Below are 12867 nucleotides of genomic sequence, written 5' to 3'. Positions count from 1 at the left end.
GACAGAAAAATGAAACAAGTGCTCTGTGCCCCACTCTCTGGGAGTTACAGCTCCTTAAGATACAGAGGGAGCTTCCCCTCACTCTGAAGTTTAGGCTCCGCAACCCTCACTGCCACCCCCACAGGGTTCCTGGAGAGCTGAGGGTGAGAGAATGATGAAAGGAAACCCCAGAAATTGAGGTTTTTGCATTCTCTTTTTTTGTTCAGAGACCTCTTTCCTGTTCCTTCTCCAGAACTGGGCTTCTAGAGCTCTCACCGTCTTGCTCATGCCCACTCAGAGCTGCATGGAGTTCTAAAGGAGGAGGGTAGTGCTGGCGGGGGAAATGATTAGCTCACTTCTCATTCCCCAGCCCACCTGACTGTTCACTTTTGCTGAGTCCTCACCGAGCTACTGCATGCATTCTCCAGGTTTTATGGTTGCATTTGGCAGGAGAGACAGGGTAGATGTGCTTTTACTCCATGGCACCTCCAACCTGTCTTGATACATTTTTGGTCAGTTTCGTGCATCTTTCAATTATATCTTATTTTAGACAGTACACAAAGGTTTATTTTCAGCCACATTACCACATTTATTTGTTCATGGGTGTTGTTTTGTTTTCTAACATTAAGTTCAAGTCTTAGCAGGCACAGCCAATTCTATAGGAACAAGTTGTTTACTTTGATTCCTAGTGTAAAATAAAAGGAGCTTTTGAGTCAGAAATTTAGAAACTTGCCAGGACCTGTTTGGAAATAAACCCTGAGGATTTATTATGTCAGTGGTTGGTTGTGCAATGTCTGTGAGAAGCACAAGAATCTAAAAGACCAAACAAACTAAAAAAGGTAGAAACTGAAAAGACAGTTAATTATTACATATCAGGTGATGAAACTATATAACTTATTAAAATCACGTGATTTCTGGCCTCGCTGGTTCAGGGTTAGAGGAGGTACCTGCTGTTCTATACTGAAGCAAGGCCCTTTTCTTTCAGAGCCTGTAGCCCAGGAAATCTATTTGAATAGGGATTTCTGCAAGATGAGAAAAAAGTCTGTTTTATTACTTCATGTTCTAGAAAAAGGGGAAGTGCTATTTAGTCACCATCAGAAGAGGCTTTGAATTCAGTTAATAATTCAGAAAATCATAACATTAGTGACCAAAAACCATACAGAGAGAGGGATAATATCTTTACAATATGAAGGGCACTTAAAAATTATTAAGAAAATTAGGAACATCCTAGGGGCGCCTGGCTGGCTTGGGTGGTAGAGCATGTGGCCCTTGATCTTGGGCTTGTAAATTTGAGCCCCACATCGGGTATAGCGATTACTTTAAAAAAATGAAATCTTAAAAAAAATTAGGAACATCCTAATAAATTTTTAAAAACCTGAGCCAGAGGAATTACAAAGGAAATGTAGATGGCCTAGAGAGAAACAGAGAGATGTGTATATATGTTTCCACAATAGTAAAAACAAATAATTAAGGTAACAAATTGATACAATTCACTTATTGACTTGGTACAGGTTTTGTGTGTGTGAAGTCACTAAGCCAATATATATGTCAGTAGTCAGTAATGAGAAAAAGTCTGTAGGCTTTGATTCCATAATTTTGCTTTCATGATATATCTGAAAGAAAGCATGCAGAAAAAATAAGTGCATGCCAGGGTATTTATCCTAGTATAAATTATAATTGAAAAACAATGGAAAAACCATAATTCCCTAAGAAATCTGGAATAGGAAAAAGTTAAATAAAGAAGAAAAGGTTAAGGGACACCTGGGTAGCTCAGTCAGTTAAGCATCTCATTCTCAATTTCAGCTCTGGTCGTGATCTCAACAGTTCATGAGCTCGAGCCCTGCATTGGGCTCTATGCTGACAGTGCGGAGCCTGCTTAGAATTCTCCCTCCTTCTCTCTCTGCCCCTGTCCTGCTCGCTCACTTGCTCTCTCTCTCAAAATGAATAAATAAACCGTAAAATTTTTCAAAAAATACAATGTATATAACTGTATATTACTTGATTCTAATACTGTTAAAAGATCTTTATACATGTGGACAGAAAACATACCTGGAGAAAAACGTTAATCAACAACTTTGGTTGTCACTGGTCGGTGGGAATTGTTTTCTTCTTTTAGTGTTTATTTTCTCAATATTATACGTATATGCTGCTTCTGTATTCAGGTAAATGCTTTCTTAAAATAACATCCTCATGTTCCCTTGCTGAAAAAACAAGGTGTAAAGAGCATTTCTCAAGAAAGATGAGAATTTCTAGTATTCAGTGTTTACTCCTGCTTTTAATTCAGGACTTGGAATACAGAGTAACAATGTACATCACCCACTTGTTAAAGCTCTTCGGTTTTATAATATTTTCTATACTTTTTAGGGGCACCTGGGTGGCTTAGTCAGTTAAGCTTCCAACTTCGGCTCAGGTCATGATCTCACGGTTCGGGGTGGGTTTCAAACACGCATTAGCCTCTATGCTGACAGTTAGCTCAGAGCCTGGAGCCTGTCTTTGGATTCTGTATCTCCCTCTCTCTCTGGCTCTCCCCTGCTCACACTGTCTGTCTGTCTGTCTGTCTGTCTCTCTCTCACATTCACTTGCTCAAAATTAAAAAAATAAAACCATTATGCTTTTTAGTTTTGTAACAGATTATTTCTGAAGCTGATATTTGGAAGGATGATGGGCTAAGGAGCCCGTGGGGAGCTTTCATTTTGCATAAGCTTTACCGGGTTTTCTGCAGACCAACCAGAGGAAGGGCTCCCTTTAGAATATTTTGCTCAAGTTGAAGTATTTAGAGGGAAATGTATAGGTGTCTTCACTTTACTTTGATAAGTATTAAAAATAAAAAGGACTAATAGATGGCAAGCTGGATAGAAATGCTCAAAGCAAACATAGCAAAATGTGAATGGTATTCACTGTGAAATTCTTTAAACTTTGCAGTATGTTTGAAAACTTTTATAATACATTATTAGGGGAAATTTTTGTGAAAGAACAGTAGAAATTAAGTTTGTTACATTCAGATAGTCAATTTAGAATATTTACATGTCGGGGTGCCTGGGTGGCTCAGTCAGTTCAGCATCTGGCTTTGGCTCAGGTCATGATCTCACGTTCGTGGGTTTAAGCCCCGCATCGGGCTCTGTGCTGACAGCTAGCTCAGAGCCTGGAGCCTGCTTCGGATTCTGTGCTTCCCTCTCTCTCTGCCCCTCCCCGCTCATGCTCTGAATCTCTCTGTCTCAAAAATAAATAAAACATTAAAAAAACAATTTTTAAGAAATCTTTTCTTTCAAAGGCATTGACAATCACAGGTCAGCTTGGGTGATCAAAAGAACCACAAGAGAAAGAAAATTAACATACATTATAATCACAGCTAGATTTTGATAGCTTAGAGCCTGATTATTGGAACAACTGGATGTGGGAGTTTTTTTAATGAAGACAAAATAATACGCTGGGTAAGAGATCATGTTTGGAAAAGTTATTGGTTAAGTAGCTTCTGTCATTAAATAGTAAAACTACATTGAAAAATTGAAGCGTATAGTGGGTGTCCACTTCAAAATAATTTCAGTTTGGTTAGAAATTACTTGACAGTTTTTTGTGCTTCTCCATTCTGTTCTTAAAATCTCTAGGCTCCCTGGGTCATATAGTATTTTCCCAAATAAACTCGTTGTATGAAATTACCATTTAAAATGTTCATCTTGTGTAACAGGTTACAAAAGTCAAATTATGATATCTTTCATATTCATAAACTGTACATGAATAATGACTAATATTTATATAGTGCTGTATGAAAAGGCATATTTTTGTTAATAAAATTAATGTATGCATATATAAGTCACCTAAGGGAATATCTGATTTTCAATTTTATTGAATTTTATTTTATTCAGTTTATTTCTACTTATTCTGGAAATACCACAAAAACTTTCCATTGAAAATATTGCTTCTTTAAAGTTTAAATGTTGACCATTGGTTCCCCAAAAGTCAAATGAATTGAAAATTCACTTTAGACTGTATTATTTTTTAAATTTTACATATTTCTGGGGCACCTGGGTGGCTCAGTTGGTTAAGCATCTGACTTCGGCTGAAGTCACGATCTTGTACCTTGTGAGTTTGAGCCCCATGTTGGGCTCTGTGCTGACAGTTCAGAGCCTGGGGACTCTTGAGTTTCTGTGTTTCCATCTCTCTTCTGCCTGTCCCCCACTTGCACTCTGTCTCTCTCAAAAATAAACATTTAAAAAATTTAAAAATTTTTCGCATATTTCTACTACTGTATAGGTCTGTATATGTCTTGCTGAATTTTCTGTTCTGAGGTAGTTAAGCACCAGAGTGTTCTAATATAAGTAGGCACTGATCCCAAAATCAGTTTGAGTTCTGCCATTTGAAAAGTATAACATATATAGAAATATTTTTTGAAGTAAAAATTTGCTTTTTTGTAAGGTTATAGGATCTGTTAATTATATTGAAATGTTTTCTTTTCTAGGTCATCCATGCCTGGCTTATTATTTCATCTCTGTTGTTGCTGTTCTTTTTCTCATTCATTTACTTGGGGTAAGTGGTGAAATATTTGGTCTGTTTTTCAGAAATTAACTCTGATCTATATAACTGTCACTTAAAGCCATGTACTTTGTTGATGAATCACTCTTAAATTATAATTGTTTTCACATATAGTTTGTACATGGTATATATAAGACTGGTTAGTATTGTAAATATTTATGTATATATATTTTTAATGGCTACACTAAATTTAATTTTATAAAAATAACATATGTCCTAGCTATAAAACTTACTGTGCGTGTTTAATTTTTTAATTAATTTATTTTAGTTAAATACTAAAGTTTATTTTTATTTATTTTGAGAGAGAGAGAGATCAAAGAGGGGAGGGAGGGGCAGAGAGAGAGCGAGAGAGAATCCCAAGTAGTCTCTGTGCCATCAGCGTGGGGCCGGACACAGGACGATCATGCGATCATGTGCAATCATGACCTGAGCAGAAATCAAGAGTCAGGCGCTTAACCAACTGATCCACCCAGGTGCCCCTATTTTAGTTAAATTTTAAACTAGGATTTCTTCTCATTGTGGCATTTTAAGTAGTGTATGGCCTTTTAAAAAAGTTTATGTACTTGTTTTTACAGCTATGACCTATGATACTGGTTTTCCATTTATATGAATGATACAGAATTTTCTTTTAAAATAATCTCAACTTGGGGCATCTGAGTGGCTCAGCTGATTCCGTGTCTGATTCTTGATTTGGGCTCAAGTCACAATCTCACATTTGTGGGATCAAGCCCCATGTCAGGGGCTCTGTGCTGAGCGTGGAGACTGCTTAAGATTCTCTCCCTCTCCTTCCTTCTGCCCCTCCCCTGCTTGCGCTCCCCTTCAAATAATTGTTTAAATTATTCAGATAAACAAATAACTAAATAAGCTCAACTTGAGAAAAGTGAGCTAATTTAAAGGAAACTATTAACAGCTCAGTTAATACAAGATATGGTGAAAAATGAAGGTGAGATACGAATATCTAATTTGGGGGAACCATAATTCTCAACAGTGCTTTGATGAAAATTACCGTTTATAAATCTTTTTAGATATCTGTTTAATTTTTTTCAGGGAAGTGTTTAAAACTTACAATGTTGCCATGGACTACATTACTGTTGCCCTCCTGATCTGGAATTTTGGTGTGGTGGGAATGATCGCCATCCACTGGAAAGGGCCACTGCGACTCCAGCAGGCATATCTCATTATGATCAGTGCCCTCATGGCCTTGGTATTTATCAAGTACCTCCCAGAATGGACAGCATGGCTCATCTTGGCTGTGATTTCAGTATATGGTAAAACTCAAGACTGACATTTTGTTCATCACAGAAGTACCTCACTGGTGTGTTTCCCTTCCTTTTCCAGTTATCTTGACTTAGGAAAGTGATAACTGTTACATCCCATAGCTCTTCAGTAAATAATTAATTGGTTATAGTATCTTTTTCATATAAAGATCTCCATTTTTTTTAAGTTAAGTTCTTTAAAAATGCTTTATGATTGCCCGCCCAGTTTAACCACAGTGATGGATTAGCGGAAAGATCCATTGAGAAGGCTGTGGGACTTAGATTTAAATCCCATCTCTAGCACTGACCATCTTTATGTTAGAAAAGTGCCTCAGACACTGAGCTTCAGTTTCCTCATTTGGAAAATGAGAACGATGCTTCCCAGAGTGGTAAGAGTTCAGAACATATGTTGAAAAGCACTAGCATAGGACTCACACACATAAAATAAATGCTCAGTTGGTTTTTAAAATCAAAATTAGGTTACCTACTTCTTATAAGGTAACTTGGGTAGAATTATTCTTTTAAAAATAAAACTTATGTGGGCAGGGTGAGATTCAAATTCCTTAACAACCAGTGTGACATGGGTTCGGCACAGTCAGAATGTGCCCTTGCCACGAACAAGAGTAGCTGTATAGTTGTGTGCCCTGCGGCTGTGGCCCTGCGTGGAAGCCAAGAAGGGATCCGTTTTCAGAGGCCTGTGTGTGTACCTGTGTTACAATTAGTGCTCTTTTATCGCTATTCAAATGCTTATTAAAATGTTAGGTGACCTATAGTAGGAATCCTCACCATTCCCACTTGACTGATAAAAAGTCTGTGGAAATAGAACTGATTTGGTTCTGCTCTCATATTTGAGCAGTCAGTCCTAGAACTATACAAGCCATATATTGTTTCTACTTTTCATGATGACGTTAGGTTATACAGTACTTGATGGTTTGCACAGTACTCATCTATTATTGCATAGCTGTGTTCTGGCCAGTTCTGGCCGCCATCCAGTCAGCAGCTGAGATTTTATTAATATGTTCTTCTGTTCAGTGCCTTTTTCAACAGCTGCAGTTTGTGTTCACCTTCAAAGGGGCACACTCTCTATCTGTACCTAGCTGCCCAACCCTTGCATTTTATTTTTGATGTCTGGATCTTAGCCACATCCGGCTTTCTCCAGGAACACAGATATAACATCACACGGATGATATTATCCTCTGAACAGATTCATTTGACATACTCATTGGAGACATACAAATATTCACAAAGGAGCTCAACAAAATGGTGTGGGCATTCGCCTATACATAGTACAAGACTTTGCCACCCCAGTTGTCCTGAAAATTATTTGGTAGGCTGAGGTGTAGCTGTGCACTGAAGAGAAAGTTCTCAGACACTTGGGTTGAGTGGACGTGCAGGGCTGCCTCTGCCAGTGAAACAGCAGCAGCAGCAGCAGCAGCAGCAGCAAACTGCTCAGAGACTTTTATTTCATGTTCGCCAGGTATAAACATCAAAGAATGTGAAAACACGGGAGGAAAACACAGAGCCTCCAGACATAGACTAAGCACACATCTGGTGTTTACATGAAAACATGTAGGGAAGACGTGCAGTTTCCAGGACTGCTAGGCAATAACGGGAGTCTGGTTCCCTGACTGGCTCCTGGGAGATCATGGGGCTCTGTTCTCCTAGTGCTATCACGTTTGACAGCCTGGAGACCAGTGCATCGCTGACATTTCAGCAATTACCCCATTCACTTTCCCAGGGCTTACAATTCCACCCCCCCTAGGAATAACTCCCCACTGAGGCCTTCTGCATCTCTGACTCTGTCTAGAAATAGCAACAGAGCCTCCCTATACCCACAAAGTTAAAACAAGCCCATATTTTTTTAGGCCTTTTTGGGATCTGGAGGCAACATTCTCCTCATTTACAAATTTTACTTAAGCCTGTTAATACTGTTACTCACATATTAGCTCATCTTGACTTGGGGCCCCCTACAATAAAGGGCTCTAAGAATCTCCGAATTGTAATAGATCAATCACTTCTGTTAACGTCCCCTCTCCCTACCTCCAGAGAATCCTTCACTGTAGAAGCTCTAGCAACCTCCTCTCACACCTGAAATCTCTGGACCACCCATGATGATCAGAAGTTGTCCGTGGATTCTGTGTGAGAAGCTGCCCTCCTCAGTCTCCTGCTGTATCCAGTTAGAGTGGCAGTTGGAGAGTGCATATTGAGCTCTTCTGGAAACAAGAGTTTTTCATAGGCCCTGAACCTGCAAAGCTCCATATCTGTGTGTCGTTGAGGCAGCATTTACAAGCTCAGGACTGCTACCAGGGCCTCCCTGCTAAGACAAATGCTACAGGATTAAAGCTGACTCTGGGCCTTCTGGGGTGTTGTACCTACAAGAGAGGTGGCCCCCTCTGTCCTTAGTCCCTTGCTAGTTGACAAGGTGATAGAGGAGGTCCCCCCTCTCTTAGACATGTGGCTACCTGGGAAGCCCTTTGGGAGCAAACAAGTGGACGGGAGTGGGAGTTTGTACACCGTATGGACGGCACCACAGCTGTATGTGATAAAGCTTACTCAAGAGCGCCTTCTTTTCATTCCCTCCTCCAGGCATCCTTAATCAGAGAGTGGGATCAGCAGAGAGGTCAGCAAAATTAGCTGAACTTCAGTCAGTCATCTTATCCTAACCAACAATTGGCTTCATCTCTGCATTTTTATAGACTCCTGGGCCATTGCCAATGGTTTAGTCATCCGGTTCCGCCAGTGGTGGCAACAGCAATTACTTATCCAAGGTTTTCTTCTTTGAGGAAAATAACTGAGAATCTCTGGCTTCACAGATAACCAAAATATATATCAAGGTTACACATGTCTCTGTACATACTGAAGCCACAGTATAGGCCTCACTTTATCCACTGTAGAATTCCAGATATTGTTAATAGTGACCATCTTACCTGTAAAAGTTTGCAGTTCCGGGGTCTTGTACACCATCCCCACCAGCCTCAGGCTACAGGCCTCACAGAGTACCACTGTGACATACTCAAGCAAGTTAAAATTTAATTAAATGGAACATGGTGTATTTCTCTCACTAGAATCAGGGATGAATTGTAATAATGAGTCTGATGCTATTTTTTATGTCTAAAACCAAAAAGTGCCAGTTTGGAGGTAGCCTTCTTCAGTCTCCTCTCCTGTCATGGCTGTGTGTTATTAGTGTGTGAAGAGTAAATGAAAAGATACATCTAATACACTTAGAATAGTATCTATCAGTAAATGTTAGCTGTTATTTTTTAATATATAATCAATGCAGTAATTCCTGTTTTATTGCTAACAGACCTGAAGTTTAAAGAGGTAAAGTATTTGCCCAGGTTTATAGCATTTGGTCTAGAATCTGAATCCCAAGCCTAGTATCCTTTCTACTGTGTTACATTATTTCTCCCAATAACCGTCTTTCTACCATACATGATACAAATGATTTCTACAGAGCTTTGAGTTCCTTTAAAGTAAGAGACTTTTGTAGCCACCATTTAGTGTAGTGATTCTCAACTCCCCTTTTTACAAGGTCTGAAGATTTAATTTGTCACATAGGTTCTAAAATTTTTAAATAAAACTAATTCACTTTAATTCCTCTAAAAATTAGGGAGCTTATCAATTAGCGATTCGGTAAGAGGCAGCATGTCATAAAACCAAGCTAGTTACAGGACACAGCCCCTTCAAACAGGTTGAAAATCACATTATTTCAGAGCATGGCAAATTTCCCTTTTGTCATTCAGAACAAATCAGAGTGGAAGCAGTGAGAGCTGAGACTTCTTTATGTGTGCGCTTTATTATATTAGTGGTAGTAGCATACAAGGAGATGGGGCACTCGCAGGTGTGAGTATTTTATTTTATTTTTTTTTACTTAAATGCATCTGAATGATGGTAATGTCAACACAGGCTGTCAAGTCTTCTTCACAAATGTAGCTACCCCCATTTTAATATTTTTAAATACTTGAAATTTTCTGTACTTCTGTATTCTGAATTTTTATGGCACAGAAAATGTTAAGAAAAATTGCAGTTGATGGAAAGAGATGGCAGTAGATTTAAGAATAGTTTAGACAAACTGCCTCCTCTCTTAGTTGCTGTTTTTATAAAATAGGCCACTTTGCAGCTCCACATGCATTTTGAGACCTGAATATCGTGAAATGCTTTTGACAGGAGAACCAAAGAAATACGGAAGTTTCTCATGCAAAGATTTATTATTTTGTTTAAATTTATTGCCCTTTTATTTCAAGTATCCCAAAGTAGGACATATGCTATTTTTTAAAAAGGAGAAGGAATGAATTTTTTTTTACTCTCTCTTCATATTTTCAAGAACTGAGTAATCCCCTCTACTAAATTCCTCTCAGTTTAAAACTTCCATCTGTGTCTCTTAAATATTGATTTATTTGGAAAGGCATATCGTTGTTTTTGCTTATTGGAAATTGACAAGCACTCTAGAATAGTACTATCTTGTCATTATCTCTGCCTCTTTTCTTCAAACTGGGAAGACTTATTCCTAGAACTCAGTAATCATATACTGTAAATTAACCCCACTCGCTGGCAAAAACCAAAACGAAATTTACGTGGCTCTTCTGTGTAGTTTTGTGTATTTTGTTCAGGTTGTTCCCCCCCCTCCCCGCCCCAACCAATTTACCTATAGTTTATTTCATATTCATTCAACATCTTCCCATGTAAATAAGACATTACCCCTTTTCCTTTGGTTAATTCCTCCCCAGTAGACCCATTTACAAGTTGAGCCCATATGTTTTTCCAGATTAAAAAAATTATTTTTTCTCTTTCTAGATTTAGTGGCTGTTTTGTGTCCAAAAGGCCCACTTCGTATGCTGGTTGAAACAGCTCAGGAGAGAAATGAAACTCTCTTTCCAGCTCTTATTTACTCCTGTAAGTATTTTGGAATGATGTTAAATTAGTAATCAGCTTAGAATTTATGGGAACTCAGACACAAGTCATTGTGGTCATTATTATGGTACTCTTTCTCATCTTGAAAGCATAGTATTAAGGGAACTTCTACACATCCCTGTTTCCTTGCAAACTATTGTCTTCCACTTGACCATGGTTCTCAAGACTGTTTTCTTTAAAAAAAAAAAATTTTTTTTTAATGTTTATTTCTGAGAGAGAGAGCCAGACAGAGCTCCAGCCAGGGAGAGGCAGAGAGGGAGGGAGACACAGAATCTGAAGCAGCCTGACATGGGGCTCGAACCCACGAACTGCGAGATTATGACTTGAGCCGAAGTCAGACGCTCAACCGACTGAGCCACCCAGGCGCCCCCTCAAGACAGTTTTCAGTAGGTATAGAACTAGAAGAAATAGGGGTGCTTGTGTGGCACAGTTAAGTGTCCAATTCTTGATTTCAGCTCAGGTCATCATCTCATGGTTCGTGAGTTTGAGTCCTGCATCAGGCTCCATGCTGACAGTGCAGAGCCTGCTTGAAATTCTCTCCTCACTCCTTATGTCTCTCTGCCCCTCTCCAGTTCACCCTCTCTTTCTCAAAAACAAATCAATAAATTTAAAAAAGGAAGAAATATTTAGAGAATGGGGAGCCAGTATTCTCATTTAAAATCTCTTATGTCAAGAAAGATTGAGCATTTGTTATTTACACTTCCTGCCGATGAAGCTTGCCCTAGCTCACCAGAAGAATGGTACTGTTCACAATGCGTTTGCCCCTCTTGTTGTTATTTTGGGGTCATAGTCTTTCTAATCGTTCAGTACATATGCATTTGGGCATTGACCTAATCTCCTTCTACAGAGTACTGTGCGGGGACATAAAGATGTTTACGATACTTTGTCTTCCTCAGAGCTCCTTTGCTTACAGTTTAGAGTGTATAAATAAGCAACATCTTCTTGTACCTGTTCCAGAAGAGGCACAATCCAAGTGTCGAGAGAATTCAGAAGAGGGAAGACCTAGCTGGGGAATCCGGAAGGCCTCGTGGATGAGCTAGGATTTGGATTGAAGCTTGTAAGGATAGCAGGATTTCCACAAACATTTAGATGGAAGAGTTGGTTCCGTGAGGGGGGCTTGTCACACAGAGCGGCTTTGAGACATACGCATGGGGCATCTGTATCAAATTTCAGGTGTTGAGATTGACTAGAACATGGAGTACAAATTTGAAAAGCAGATTAGGGCAAGATAAGGACAGCTTTGTGTGGCTGGTGTAGATATCTGAATGCTGTTCAGTGATCACCAGGGAATCCCAGAGGTTCTTGAGCAGAAGAGTAATGTGATCAGAGCTGTGACTCCGCAGGCTTGGAACCGTGTGCAAGATGAGTTGGGGGCGGTGAGAACTGAGGTAAGGGGAAGCATCACTAAGCAGATAATGCTGTAATCTAGGTGGGAGATGAAGAGGGTCTGACTTTTGGTATTGGTAATGGCCATCAAGGGAGAGGACTGACCGACAAGAGGTTTTGGGAGGTAGAATCAGTAGGTAATTCCTAGCAACTGATGAGAGAAGTCAAGCCTGAAGGAAAGGTGACGAAGAAATGTTTTTCTCGTTTGAGGAATGTTTAGTTTTGTCTGTGGCACATATCTTACTTAGTTGATGGTACCTCTGAGTCATCCAGGCAGAAATTTCCAGCAGAAGTGTAGAAGTGAAGTGTTAGTTCTTGGGGGAAAGGTTGACATTAGAAGTGCAGGACAGAAAGGGTCAGTGTGGCAGTGGTAGTTTAAGCTTCGGGAGTCGATGAGTGGTTCAGTCAGAAGTGGGTGAGGAGAGGATGTCAAGGAGAGAACTTTGTCAACTCCTGTGTTTCGAGAGTGAGAAAATGAAGAGACAGCCATAGAAGGAAGCAAGGAAACTATCAGAAAATTGGGATAGCCAGGACTTCTCACTTCAGAAACCAGTATCAGGACTTGTTTTCCTTGTCAGTATGTGAAGTGGCCGCATCGCATTCTCTTACATAGGTGCTCAGAAAAGGTGTCCGTATTGGCAGACATGTAGATCATTTCCATATTTTTTCTGTCACAAATGGTCCTTGCAGAGGTCATCCATTTTTGTGAGTATTTTTGTAAGATGCATTCTTCAAAATGGAATTGCTAAGTCAAAGGATGTGTGCCTTTAAATTTTGATGGATTCAAATTGCGTCCTAAACAGGC

General features: G+C 39.4%; 1 protein-coding gene across 3 annotated transcripts in view; it reads left to right on the top strand.

The window, feature by feature from the left end:
• PSEN1 (presenilin 1) overlaps positions 1–12867 on the top strand; it is a 71371-nt gene that overhangs the window by 37216 nt on the left and 21288 nt on the right. For all 3 annotated transcript variants that reach the window (XM_029950635.1, XM_029950636.1, XM_029950634.1), the window contains 3 exons: positions 4436–4503; positions 5557–5777; positions 10560–10658. In XM_029950635.1, coding sequence (XP_029806495.1) covers positions 4436–4503; positions 5557–5777; positions 10560–10658 — 388 coding nt within the window. The remainder of the gene's footprint in view (positions 1–4435; positions 4504–5556; positions 5778–10559; positions 10659–12867) is intronic.

This window comes from Suricata suricatta, chromosome 9, assembly GCF_006229205.1.
Source record: "Suricata suricatta isolate VVHF042 chromosome 9, meerkat_22Aug2017_6uvM2_HiC, whole genome shotgun sequence".
NCBI classification, from domain to species: Eukaryota; Metazoa; Chordata; class Mammalia; order Carnivora; family Herpestidae; genus Suricata; species Suricata suricatta.
The sequence above is the reverse complement of the archived record's forward strand: the minus strand, read 5'-3'. Positions and strand labels throughout refer to the sequence as shown.